The sequence below is a fragment of the Calidris pugnax genome, unplaced genomic scaffold, assembly GCF_001431845.1.
Source record: "Calidris pugnax isolate Ruff unplaced genomic scaffold, ASM143184v1 scaffold347, whole genome shotgun sequence".
NCBI classification, from domain to species: domain Eukaryota; kingdom Metazoa; phylum Chordata; class Aves; order Charadriiformes; family Scolopacidae; genus Calidris; species Calidris pugnax.
Window position 1 is genome coordinate 265,298 of NW_015091298.1, and position 12,157 is coordinate 277,454.

The 12,157-nt window shown below is 47.7% G+C and overlaps 1 protein-coding gene across 2 annotated transcripts in view; it reads left to right on the forward strand.

The window, feature by feature from the left end:
* The window catches only part of PDPR (pyruvate dehydrogenase phosphatase regulatory subunit), a 30,288-nt gene that overhangs the window by 311 nt on the left and 17,820 nt on the right, over positions 1–12,157 (forward strand). Inside the window, exons 1-8 of one of the 2 annotated variants that reach the window (XM_014960766.1) lie at positions 437–545; positions 946–1,255; positions 4,824–4,957; positions 5,885–5,966; positions 6,058–6,221; positions 7,369–7,490; positions 8,658–8,775; positions 10,221–10,370. In XM_014960766.1, the coding sequence (XP_014816252.1) occupies positions 1,020–1,255; positions 4,824–4,957; positions 5,885–5,966; positions 6,058–6,221; positions 7,369–7,490; positions 8,658–8,775; positions 10,221–10,370 (1,006 nt within the window). In that variant the 5' untranslated portion in view covers positions 437–545; positions 946–1,019. Of the gene's footprint in view, positions 1–436; positions 546–945; positions 1,256–4,823; positions 4,958–5,884; positions 5,967–6,057; positions 6,222–7,368; positions 7,491–8,657; positions 8,776–10,220; positions 10,371–12,157 lie in introns of those variants that run through there. The other variant, XM_014960765.1, reaches the window with a different exon arrangement.

The window sequence follows — 12,157 nt, forward strand, 5'->3', positions numbered from 1 at the left end:
TTTTTTTTCTGTAAATGGTTTATCCCTTTCTGTGTATAAATCCAGGTCCTTGTTTTTGGGGGTTGGTTTTTGGGGTTTTGGTTTTGTTTTTTTATTATTTTTTACATGTCCATGCTGTGTAATTTTGAGATGTTAACTGAGAATTCTGAACAGAATAATGTGCTTTTTTTTTTTTCGGTTGGGTTTTTTTTTTTGTTGTTGGTTTGGTTTTGTTTTTTTTTTTTTTCTGTACAGATGAAACGGGAGAATTTAATAAAAAAGAGTCTGCAGGTTTTTACTTGTTGTAGTTTATTTCGGGGGGGGGAGAGGGGGGATGAGGGAGGGGGGCGGGGCGTGCTCACACCCCCCAACTCCGTTAGGCGCCGCCGGTGCCGCCTTCTCGGTACGGGATGGTGGTGGGGGAGAGAGCGCAGGGCCGCGGCGGTGACCTGCGGAGCGCAGGCACGGTGTGAAATCCCAGCGCCCTCACGTCCTGTGGTAAAAGCGGCGCTGCCGGGGGTCCCCGAGCCGGTTACTGCCGTGACAGGCGTTGGTTCCTCCCTCAGGTAAAGGCCCGCGGCGGCGTTAATAACCAAACCTCTTTGCACCCCCGTTAACCCCAGCCTTTAGGAAAGGCCTGAGAGCGTGTCCTGTGCCTGCTGCCTGGCTCTGGGCTACCCGCGGAGGGTGTGGGGGAAGCCTGGCCTTTCTTTTCCAGCTTTCCTCTGGGCCTCCGCTCGCTGACAGCTGAACGCTGCCCTCAGGAACCGAGGTGGGATGCTCCGTGCCCCTGGCGGGTTTAAATCTTCACAGCAAGGCTGGTTTCAGGACGGAGTAACCGCCCTCCTTGTTTGTTTACTCCTCGGCTCTCCCGTGGCCACTTACACCCCATGTGACGTTTGCCGCTGCCAACCAGTGTATATAATAAGAGAAGTGGTAACGTGGTTCTCCTCTTTCCCTTCCTAGAAGGAGCGGTGCCGAGGTCACGTCTGGAGGCATCTAAGGCGGTGCTATAAGGAAACTGACAAATAGCCCCCGGGATGTTTCTCCGGTTACTCTCAGATGTCCGGTGGCGGGCAGCTAACCCAAAATGGAGGAGGAGGACGACGACGACCTGCTGCCGGCGAAGCACCTCGAGCACAGCAGAACCTCACCCCGTCTCCTTGCCGGCACGGGCGCAGGTTGTCATCTGCGGTGGCGGGATCATGGGCACCTCCGTGGCGTATCACCTCTCCAAGATGGGCTGGAAGGATATAGTCTTACTGGAGCAGGGCAGGTAAGGAGTTCTGGTAACAGAACCCAAGGAACAGGACTTCCCTGTGCGGCGGCATCTGCTGAGATGTGTTGTTTGTACCTCTTCACCTGGACTTGGACCCGTGGAATGAGCTTATACTGAACATTATTTGGGGGTGTTGGTAGACAGCAGGCTTAACATGAGCCAGCAGTGTGCCCAGGTGGCCAAGAGGGCCAATGGCATCCTGGCTCGTATCCAGAATAGTGTGGCCAGCAGGAGTAGGGAAGTCATCGTGCCTCTGTACTCGGCACTGGTGAGGCCTCACCTCGAGTGCTGTGTTCAGTTTGGGGCCCCTCACTACAGGAAAGACATTGAAGTGCTGGAGCGTGTCCAGAGGAGAGCCACCAAGCTGGGGAGGGGTCTGGAGAACAAGTCCTATGAGGAGAGGCTGAGGGAACTGGGCATGTTGAGTTTGGAGAAGAGGAGGCTGAGGGGCGACCTCATTGCCCTCTACAACTACCTGAAAGGAGGGTGTAGAGAGGTGGGTGTTGGCCTCTTCTCCCAAAGGATGAACGACAAGACCAGAGGAAATGGTCTGAAGTTGGGGCAAGGGAGATTTAGATTAGATATTAGAAAGAACTACTTTACTGAGAGAGTGGTCAGGCCCTGGAACAGCCTGCCCAGGGAGGTGGTGGAGTCACCATCCCTGGAGGGATTTAAGAAACGTATAGACATGGCTCTTCAGGGCATGCTCTAGTGCCCGAGGTTATTGGTTTATGGTGAGGTGTTGAGTGTGGGGTTTAGTTGGTGGGTGCGGTGTTTTTGGTGGGCGTTTGGGGTGCTTTTTTTTTTTTTTTTGTGGTTGGACTCGATGATCTCAGAGGTCCCTTCCAACCACTAAGATTCTGTGATTCTGTGATTATTAATGACAGTTACTATTTCTTCACGGCACAGGGTAGGCCTGCCAAAGGGAAGGGTGTCCCTTGTGTGACTGTGGTGGGTTAGGCTTGGGTGAGGGCCAGACTCCCACGCAGCCACTCGCTTTCCCTCCTCAGTAAGACGGGGGAGAAAGCAGGTTGAGAAATGGCGTGGATCAAGATAAAGAGATGGAGGTTGCTGCCATGAACAAAACAGACTTGCCTTAGGGAAAACTTAATTTAAAATGCTTAAAGAATTACTTTATTTCGTGCCAGTTAAAATAGACTCGGGTAGTGAGAAACAAAGAGCCAAACATTAAAACAGCACTTTTTCTGGGGAGGCCTCACCTTGAGTACTGTGTCCAGTTTTGGGCCCCCTACCATAAAAAAGACATCGAGGGGCTGGAGCGGGTCCAGAGAAGGGCGACAGAGATGGGGAGGGGTCTGGAGAATAAGTCTTATGAGGAGAGGCTGAGGGAGCTGGGGTTGTTCAGCCTGGAGAAGAGGAGGCTGAGGGGAGACCTTATTGCTCTCTACAGCTCCCTGAAAGGAGGGTGTAGAGAGGTGGGGGTTGGTCTCTTTTCTCAAGTCACAGGCGACAGGACGAGAGGAAATGGCCTCAAGTTGCGCCAGGGGAGGTTCAGGCTGGATATTAGGAAAAATTTTTTCACCAAAAGGGTTCTCAGCCATTGGAATGGGCTGCCCAGGGAGGTGGTTGAGGCCCCATCCCTGGAGGTGTTCAAAAGAGGGGTTGATGTAGTGCTGGGAGGTCTGGTTTAGTGATGATGCTCCTTGTTTGTTGTGTGGGTGTCTATTTTTGTCAGTGAGGTTGACGGTTGGACAAGATGATCTTTAAGGTCCCTTCCAACCTAGAAGATCCTGTGATTCTGTGATTCCTTTCCTGCGCTCCGCTTCGCTCCTGCATTGCAGGGCCTTCCCCCCCGACCCCAGGGAGCACAGGGGGGTGCACGGTGGGGGTTTGGTTAGTACTGGGGGTCCGTGTGGGTCTTCTGTGGGCTGCAGTTCACCTCAGGAGACCTCTGCCTTGGGTTTTTCCATGGGCCACAGTTCCTTCAGGAGTTGTCCATCTGCTCTGGCGTAATCGCAAGTGATGATGTAAAACGCAGTGCAGCTGGCAAAGATGGGCTGTTTTAAGAGAATTAAAAATCGGTGTAAATGATCCAGCCCCTATTGATTGTCCCTAGAAGGACTCAGTGATATGTGAATAAAGTGTTACACCACTACTGAAGCTCCAAAGAGTTTGCGGGAGGTTATTGTGGAGGTTCTAAGCAGACATCACAAAAACATTGCCCCGTAAGCTGGTTAAAGACTGGGATTCTCGAATTTGTCCCTTGCAGGATTTAGTGCCTACCTGTAAAAAGGCCAAGGCCGTTACAGTTTGGCTGAATTCAAGTGTTTGTGTGCTCCTCGGGGAGTGGGGTCTGCAGTCTGTGGCGGAGCACGTGGATCCTGTTGAAAGCTGACTGTGAGACCCTTACTTGGTCATTTAAATTTCTGTTTAGAGGTAGATTGGTGGTGTTTTCATTAAGCAGTTTGGGGACCTTAGGCCTGAGACGGTGCAAAGACTTTGGGGCTTTGAAGAAATGTTTGTTGTAGCAGCTCCTAACGCCCTAAAATAGGTGCTGGACTGAGGATATTCACTGTCTAGAGCTTCCTGCCTGATGCTGCCTTGAAGAATAATTAGCTGTGATTCCTTGACTTTACATGGCTGGGAAGCAGGTAATATCAGGTTCTTTATAGTTACAAAGAGAGGAAATTGGGTGGTCTTGTCTGAGACCTTGTGAGCGGTGTCCTTCTGAGTGAAATTAGCTGCTAGGCTTCGTTTGCCAGAAAATAACCATTATTAGCCTGGAGTGGGGTGTGAAATACCCCGTTAGAGATCTCTGGTGCGCTAGGTGCTGTACGAGCTCAGTCTGCGGGCGTGCTCGAGGGGAAAAAAACCACTATATTAGAAGGAATGTCTGGTGTGAAGCACAGCACGTGCTACAGCTGTGCTCGAGTAGGGATGGAGCAAACAGAATACCTGACTCAGCTGGTTCTTATGTTGAATTTTGACATTGAATTCTTATGTCTGATCAACGCCTATAAATACTTACAGGGAGGGTGTCAAGAGGATGGGGCCGGTCTTTTTTCAGTGGTGCCCAGGGACAGGACAAGAGGAAATGGGCACAAACTTGAATGTAAGAAGTTCCACCTCAACGTGAGGAGGAACTTCTTTGCTGTGAGAGTGGCAGAGCCCTGGCAGAGGCTGCCCAGGGAGGTGGTGGAGTCTCCTTCTCTGGAGACATTCAAACCCACCTGGACACGTTCCTGTGGGACCTGCTCTGGGTGGCCCTGCTTTGGCAGGGGGTTGGAGGAGATGATCTCCAGAGGTCCCTTCCAACCCCATGGGATTCTGTGAAAAGTGGTCTTGTCAAAGGCTTGCGTCAGCAAGTGGAAAAACACAATGTTGCTTTAGCAGGAAAATCTCTGTTTAGGACTAGAGAAACGGTTGTGGAATATGACGCGTTTCCCAAAGCGAGCTAAAGAAAAGCATCCTAGAAGCTGCATCATCCCAGCTTTTGGTCTGATACGTTTAGGGGAGAGTTTGCCAGTGTGGTTTGTGCTGTGGGAGCAGCCTGATGGAGGGGTCTGTCACCTGGATGAGGCCACCTTTGCTTCTTCTCCTGCAGGTTGGCTGCTGGTACCACCCGCTTCTGCGCGGGCATCGTGAGCACGGCCAGGCACGTGTCCATAGAGCTGAAGATGGCAGACTATTCCAACAAGCTCTACCAGCAGCTGGAACAAGAGACGGGAGTAAACACAGGTACTGAAGGTGTAATCACTGAGTAACCTCTGGGAAACCAAATCCAAGGATTCACCCTCAAATACAAATGTCATTTTTACAGTGTCTTAGGAGTTGGTGGTTCCTGTTTGGCCTGAAGCAGGTGCAACGTTACTAATGTGATCAGAAGAGGGGGAAGAAGGGTATCAGATGGACAAACCGAAGGCAGACTTACCTGTAAATTGGGACAATTTTAATGTTGTCTGTAACTTGGGCAAACATAGGTGAATTTTCACAAGGACACTAGAAAATATATTGCAGTGGGCGAGCAAATGGCCCGTTTTCTGCACCGATGCACTTCCCCAAAGGAGAAGAAGGTTAACAAAGCACTAAAGTGTAGGCAAAGTCCAGGTATCTTACTCTGGTCTCGTCCTGGAAATAATGAGAAAAGGTCATGTTGAAACTCTTCCTCCCTCCCAAATGCTGAGGCACGTACCTGATAGGAGGAGCTTGGTCACTGCAAGCTTTGTGCTGACAAGGACTTGCCATATATGTCAGACTCACCAGAGGTTAATGACTGTGCCTGTAATTAAGATTAGTATTAATCTATTGCAGGTGGTGGAGCCACAAAATATCTATGTTTAGTTGTTGAGGTTTTTATTCCTCTGAGTAGTTATTAGATCACTTTTTCCCTCTCTTTTAATAGGTACCATGTGTGAAGCTTAATTTTTTGTTATATGAACGTGAGTAAATGTAGCAGAAAGAGTTAGAACACAAGTCAAAATTAAATTGCTGTTTTTGAAAAGTTGACTAATGCAGTTTTGAATGACTAGCTTCAAGTTAATCGGGAATCTGGGATTTCCAGGCTCCTGAGCAAGTGGAAGCAAGGGGTCTGCACTGCTGGGTCTGAGATTAAAAGGAATTCCAAGATCCTGTTGGAATCTGACTTGACTTTGGTCGTTGTCACAGGGTACACGAAGACAGGCTCTATTTCCCTGGCTCAGACTCAGGACCGGCTCATCTCTCTGAAGCGCATTGCTGCATCGCTGAAGTACGTATAAGCAGGACATGCAGCTCATCTTAAGCTCGCACCAGCTCTCCTGCCAGGCGCCTGACGGCGTTTTTCTTCTCTTCTGTGGCAGTGTCATGGGGATACCTTGTGAAATTATCACCCCAAAGCAAGTGGCACAGCTCCACCCCCTCATCAACATCCATGACCTTGTGGGGGCCATGTATGTGCCAGAAGATGCGCTGGTGTCATCTGCCAATGTGAGTCTGGCTCTGGCAACCGCTGCCTCGCGGAACGGTATGAGGTTTGTTTATCTACAGAGTGCTCTCCTGCATGGTACTGACCTTCTTTCCCTCAAAGAATCTTACCTTCTGCATCTCTTTCGCTATTCTAACTGAGCACTGAAGACCAAAACTTGGGTATTTCTGTAAGGTTCAGATTCTTTAAAATCTACTTTTTCTCAAAAAATGGGCTTTTTTTTTTTTTTTAACATACTGAATCCTTACAGATCTGCTATGACAACTCAAGCACCAGTTTGTTGTCCTTACTGGTTATATATTTCTCTAAGCACCCGCTCTTTTATCATAAAAACAACCCATTGTAGGACCTGACTCAAAATTACACATCAAAAGAGTCTTAATTACCTACATATGTAAAGGTGTGACAGAGCCCTTGGGGAATATTTCATTGGGCACGTGGGGTTTGGAAGTGGGTTTGGAGGTGTGGTAACAAATGCCCTGTTCCCAGCACTTTGACAAATTTGGAGTGATCTAAAAGTGCAAGAAAGGTTAGATATGATAACAGAGATGAACCTCATTAAGGATGAAAGTCGATAGTCAAATTGGAAGAAGCTTGTCCTCTCTTAGTTTCTTTTAGTCCAGCTATTTTTTGCATACTATTCATTGATTATTTTTTTTTTCATAAAATGACTGATTTCCCATCTAAAAGTGCAAGAAAGGTTAGATATGATAACAGAGATGAACCTCATTAAGGATGAAAGTCGATAGTCAAATTGGAAGAAGCTTGTCCTCTCTTAGTTTCTTTTAGTCCAGCTATTTTTTGCATACTATTCATTGATTATTTTTTTTTTCATAAAATGACTGATTTCCCATAAAAGAACCAGTCTGGCCATTTGAAACTACAGATTTGGTTGCATAAATGAATTGTAGTGGAAAGAATTCCATAGTTGAGACTCTTTTTTTTCACATTTTTGATAGTGGGGTGTATTTATCACCCGGTCTGTCACATGGGAAAAAGCGCTGTAACTCTTCACAGTCTCAGCCTTTAAAACTGATGTACAAACTGTATACGTGCTGTTTTACCAATCACAGGGCTTCACTGGAGAATCACTGGGTCAAGAATAGGAATGTTGTCTTAAAATAAGCAGCCTGACACCTTAGGAAGAAGGCTTGTGGTCGACTTGACTTTCTGATGTCCTCCTCAGGTGTGCAGATCCACGAACGGACGAGTGTCAGCCATGTCTCGGTCCAGAAGGGTCGTGTGACTGGAGTTGAGACCGACAGAGGACAGATTCAGTGCCAATACTTCGTCAACTGTGCTGGCCAGGTTGAATTATTAATATTTTTCTTTCTTTTCTCCTTTGGTTAAGAACACGTGCGCTTTCCTCAGGGATGTCTTTGCTTTGTTTTCCTTTCTTTTATTTTTATTTTTTTTTTGTGGTTTGAGCTCTGGCTTGGTTTGCTGGAGCAGATCATGTTATTCAGCTGCTTAGACCAGCAGGGGTGTGAAGGGTGAAAGCGGTGCTTGCTGTTTGCTTGGCACCAAAGGCTGGGTGTTCCCCTGCTCCTCCCCCTGAGGCATTTTTCTTTCTTGTCTCCTTTGGTTAAGAACACGTGTGCTTTCCTCAGGGATTTCTTTGCTTTGTTTTCCTTTCTTTTTTTTTTTTTTTTATTTTTCTTTCTTTTCTCCTTTGGTTAAGAACACGTGCGCTTTCCTCAGGGATGTCTTTGCTTTGTTTTCCTTTCTTTTATTTTTATTTTTTTTTTGTGGTTTGAGCTCTGGCTTGGTTTGCTGGAGCAGATCATGTTATTCAGCTGCTTAGACCAGCAGGGGTGTGAAGGATGAAAGCGGTGCTTGCTGTTTGCTTGGCACCAAAGGCTGGGTGTTCCCCTGCTCCTCCCCCTGAGGAGCACCCTGCAGCTCTGCCCCTGCTCTCTGCACCCTTCTGATGGCATGAATTTTTGGCTTTGGCTTTTAGTGAGACAATTAAGTCTCTCTATCCTTCTCTCTCATGCGCACTGTAAGTTCCTTTTTTTGTTGGTTTTCTTGGTGTCGTGTCTTCTCTGGTCTGAAAATCCATCTGGCAATTGCTGTTCCTCAGCGTGCAGCTGGGCTGGCTCTTCATGGAGAGTCTCAGCAGTTACAGGCACCTAAATCCTGACTATTCTGCTTCTAGAGGCTGAGCCCAATGTGGACTTTGGTGGACAGATCTTAGTTTACTTTTCTATTCCAGGTTGATACTTAGTCTTGAGTCAGGGCCCCACTTTTCTAGGTCTTACGTGAGGAACAGAAAACCAGACTGTCCTAAACAGTTCAAATCCTAAGAAAAGAGAGAGAAAAAAAGTGTGTTTAAGGTTCTAGGGGACTGAACCAAGTTCTACTTGGTCTTTGATGAAAGCAAACCCACAGAGAGGACCTCTGCTTTTGTCCTGCCTGGTTTTGACAGAGATAGTTTTCTTCTTGTGCATTCTAACATGTGCTTCTTTATTTCAGTGGGCCTATGAGTTGGGCCACTCTGGGGAGGAACCAGTCAATATCCCACTCCATGCCTGTGAACACTTCTACCTCCTGACCCATCCTTTGAAGGAACCTCTGGCAAGCAACTTACCCAGTAAGGACTCTTCAGCTCTGCCTCGAGTTTCTTGGCGAATTATAGATGCCTTTCCAAGGCCACGCATAATTTATGACACAAAGGCCAATTAAGAGCTGTCAGTTCTCAGCACATTTGGGGATTGGGAAGTTCTTTCTAGCTGAATTGCTCTGAATGTCCTCTTTCAGTGGTAGAATCTCTTTCCTTGCTCTCGGGGAAGCTTTGGCTGCAGAAGTTGATTTTCAGAGTGGGTCGTTTTAGCAGGAGAATGACCTTGACTGGAAGATGTGTCTGAGACTGGGATTGTTGCCTTGGTGGGCTGGAGAGGGTGCTAGCCTTGGCACTATGTTTTCCTTGCAGGCTGCTGTCCCCAAATGGCCCATCTATTCCTTTCCTCCAACTGAAGCTAAGGCTTTACAATGGCATTTACATGTCTATGAGCTGTAGGGGCAACCAAACTGCTTGAGGTAATTGCTCCTCCCCCATGTTCTGGCTTTTGGATCTCTTTAAAACAAAAAAAGCCCTGGTGTTTGAAAACTGTGGTTGGGAAGTAGAAAGCTGTGCTTATTTACTCTTAAGTTGTTAGCAACAGATTTTGCTTTTATTGAGTAATGTATAGAGTCTCCAGGGAATTTGGCCCTGACCAGCCTCCCTGAGTGCTTCACTTTTACTTGCTTGAGTAATTAAAAAAATACATGTGTGTGCGTGTATATATATATATATTCACACATGTGTATATATATATATTCACAGCTTTTCTGTACATGGAAAAAAATGCTATGGAACATGTCAGGTGGGGTATCATAAATGCTTCAAGCTGACACTACTGCTGGAAGAAGCAATCCAGACCTGGCTGTTTGTCCTCATCCCAGTGCTGCCCACCTTCTTTGTGCTGGTGGCCTGCAGCAAACTGGGTCGGTGCTGCATCCCCATTAAAATTAACTGTTCTTAATTATAGAAGAGAAAGAGGGGGGAGGGCAGGAGATCTCTTGGTGGAAGGTCTGGTCTTGGGTGCAGTTTCCAGTGGAACTAAGTGCCACAAAGGATCTGACTCCCTCCTGTGTCCTCCCACTGCTGGTGACGCTGGCTTGGGTGGCTCTGCAGGGTTGGGCTGGTTTACTGAGCTGCCCAAAAGTTAACGTGCTGCTTGTGGTGGGAGTTGATGCTGGTTTGGTAACCTAAACTGCCTCACCACGGCGTCACGTGAAACCCAGAAATAGTGTGAAAGCCTGGGGTTGGGGGACTGAGACAATGCTGGTTTGGTAACCTAAACTACCTCACCGAGGCATCACATGAAACGCAGAAATGGTGTGAAAGCCTGGGGTTGGGGGACTGAGACTGTCCCTCCTCATGTCAAGGGGCCACTAGCTGTCACCAGAGCCCATCCTTGGTGTTTGTGGAACTGCAGCCCCAGCCAGCCATCCCCTCTCTCAGCTCCCTTCCCACCTCTTCTCTTCCCTCTGCAGCTGTCGTAGACCCGGATGGCAGGATCTACATACGCAACTGGCAAGGTGGCATCCTCTCGGGGGGCTTTGAGAAGAACCCCAAACCTCTCTTCACCGAGGGACGGAACCAGCTGGAGATCCAGAACCTTCAGGAGGACTGGGATCATTTCGGTATGTTGAGAAGGAAAGATGGAACCGCGTGGCTTCAGCAGAAAGCAGAGTTAGCACAGTGCAGGCTGTTGTTGCCCTGAAAGGTGTGGAAAAAGATCAGCGTTCTTCTCAAATTCATCCATCTCTTCATTTGGCAGAAATTTGCGCAAAACCCCTTTTACCGCCCGCCAACCCTCAGCAGATAGGAATTCCCTCTGGTGTGGGGAGGTGCTACATAAAGCTTTCTGACCCCGTTCTTGCATTTCATGTGAGTTTTGAGTGTCAGTGCCACATGCTGCTGCTCCTGTGACCTGCCACACAGCCCTGCTATTTTCTGTCGGCAGCTCTCTCCGGCGGGGGCTGCCAAGTGTGTTTCCAGCAGGGGCAGGGCCTTTGTGGACAGAACTTAGCACTGCTGCTTCCCAAGCTTCGTCCCACCATTCACTGTATTCCACATGTTGTGTCTTTCTCTTCCTGTTTGATTTGATTATCTTTTCATATTCTGTATGTGTTTTTACACGGAGGGCTCTTTCTGTAGGGAAGAACATAGCATGATCTAGGAGTTCCTTCCTTTTGGTTTTTTACCTCTTATGACTGCTAAGTGTGTGTGTGGTGCCCTCTCATCTTCAAAGTGGCCTTTTTTTTCCCTCAGGGATTCATTTTGTCAGATTTGCATCCCTTGTGAACGCGCGTCCCTTTGTGTGACTCTAGGCACGGATGGGCTTTCACTGATGCCTTTCTGCAGGATGTTCTTCCTGCTGCTCCCCAGGTTAAACTGATTGCTTTTCCTGTCATTTCTGTGAGATACCCCACAGTTTAAACTCCAAGGGGTGGAGCCGGATGGGGTGCAGTTTTGTGCTGGCGTGTGCTAAAGGTTTTTAGATCTACGGATGCCTGCAGACTTGCTCGGAGATATTAGCTTCACTAATGAGTGGCTCGAGCTCTGCACCTGCTTCCTTTTTGGTGTTCTAGGTACTGCCAAAATGAAAAGGCACCCACAAACCTCCCAAGTTTGGGAAGCAACTGCCTGTGCTGTTCCAGCATCACCCTTTTATCAGTTCAAACACACCCAAGGGTTGAGCGGAGTCAGAGCTTACTCAGCCAATATTTGATCCTTTCTAGGGCTGCAGTTCCTCTGGTTTGAGCTCTTGCATTACTGCTTTGATCTCTTTGGTTGGAAGGCCTTTTGATTTTAAAATAGCCTGTACAGGTGCTTAAATGTTGGGCTGGAGACGAGAACAAATCTAACGCTGATCCCTCTTCTCATCAATAAGAAAAAAAAGAAAAGTCTAACTAAAAGTCTAACTACAGGCTCTCACTCTGGAATTCAGATGCGTGAGCGAGGGAAGGGAAAGCACAGGTCAGAAAGACTGTTTCTGTTTGTAACTTCTCAGGTAATGCAAAATCTGATGGTTTTACTGCTTGTGTGTAAAACTGAGGAGGGTGATTAGTGCTCAATCTTGAGGGCTTTTATCTGGAATATTATGCAGGGGTAACTTCTGGACAAGAAAAACAAAATAGGTAGCTTATCCCTTTATTAAAGCTCTCAACTGTCGGGCTGTGAGGAATTGCTGAAGGACCTTTCCAGCGTGACTGGGCACTGAGGTGGCAAGGAAATTCAATGAGGATAAATGTGAAGTGACGCAGGTGCAGGGGAGAGGGAGGGGGGGATGATCTTATTTTCACCATATAAAAAGGATGGGCTTTGAACTGACCTTGGGGTTATATTCGTTCAGTGAAGATGTCAACTCAGCAGCAGCCACAGCAAAAGGCAAGTTAGGGATTATTAGGAAAGGCGGAGAAAATGC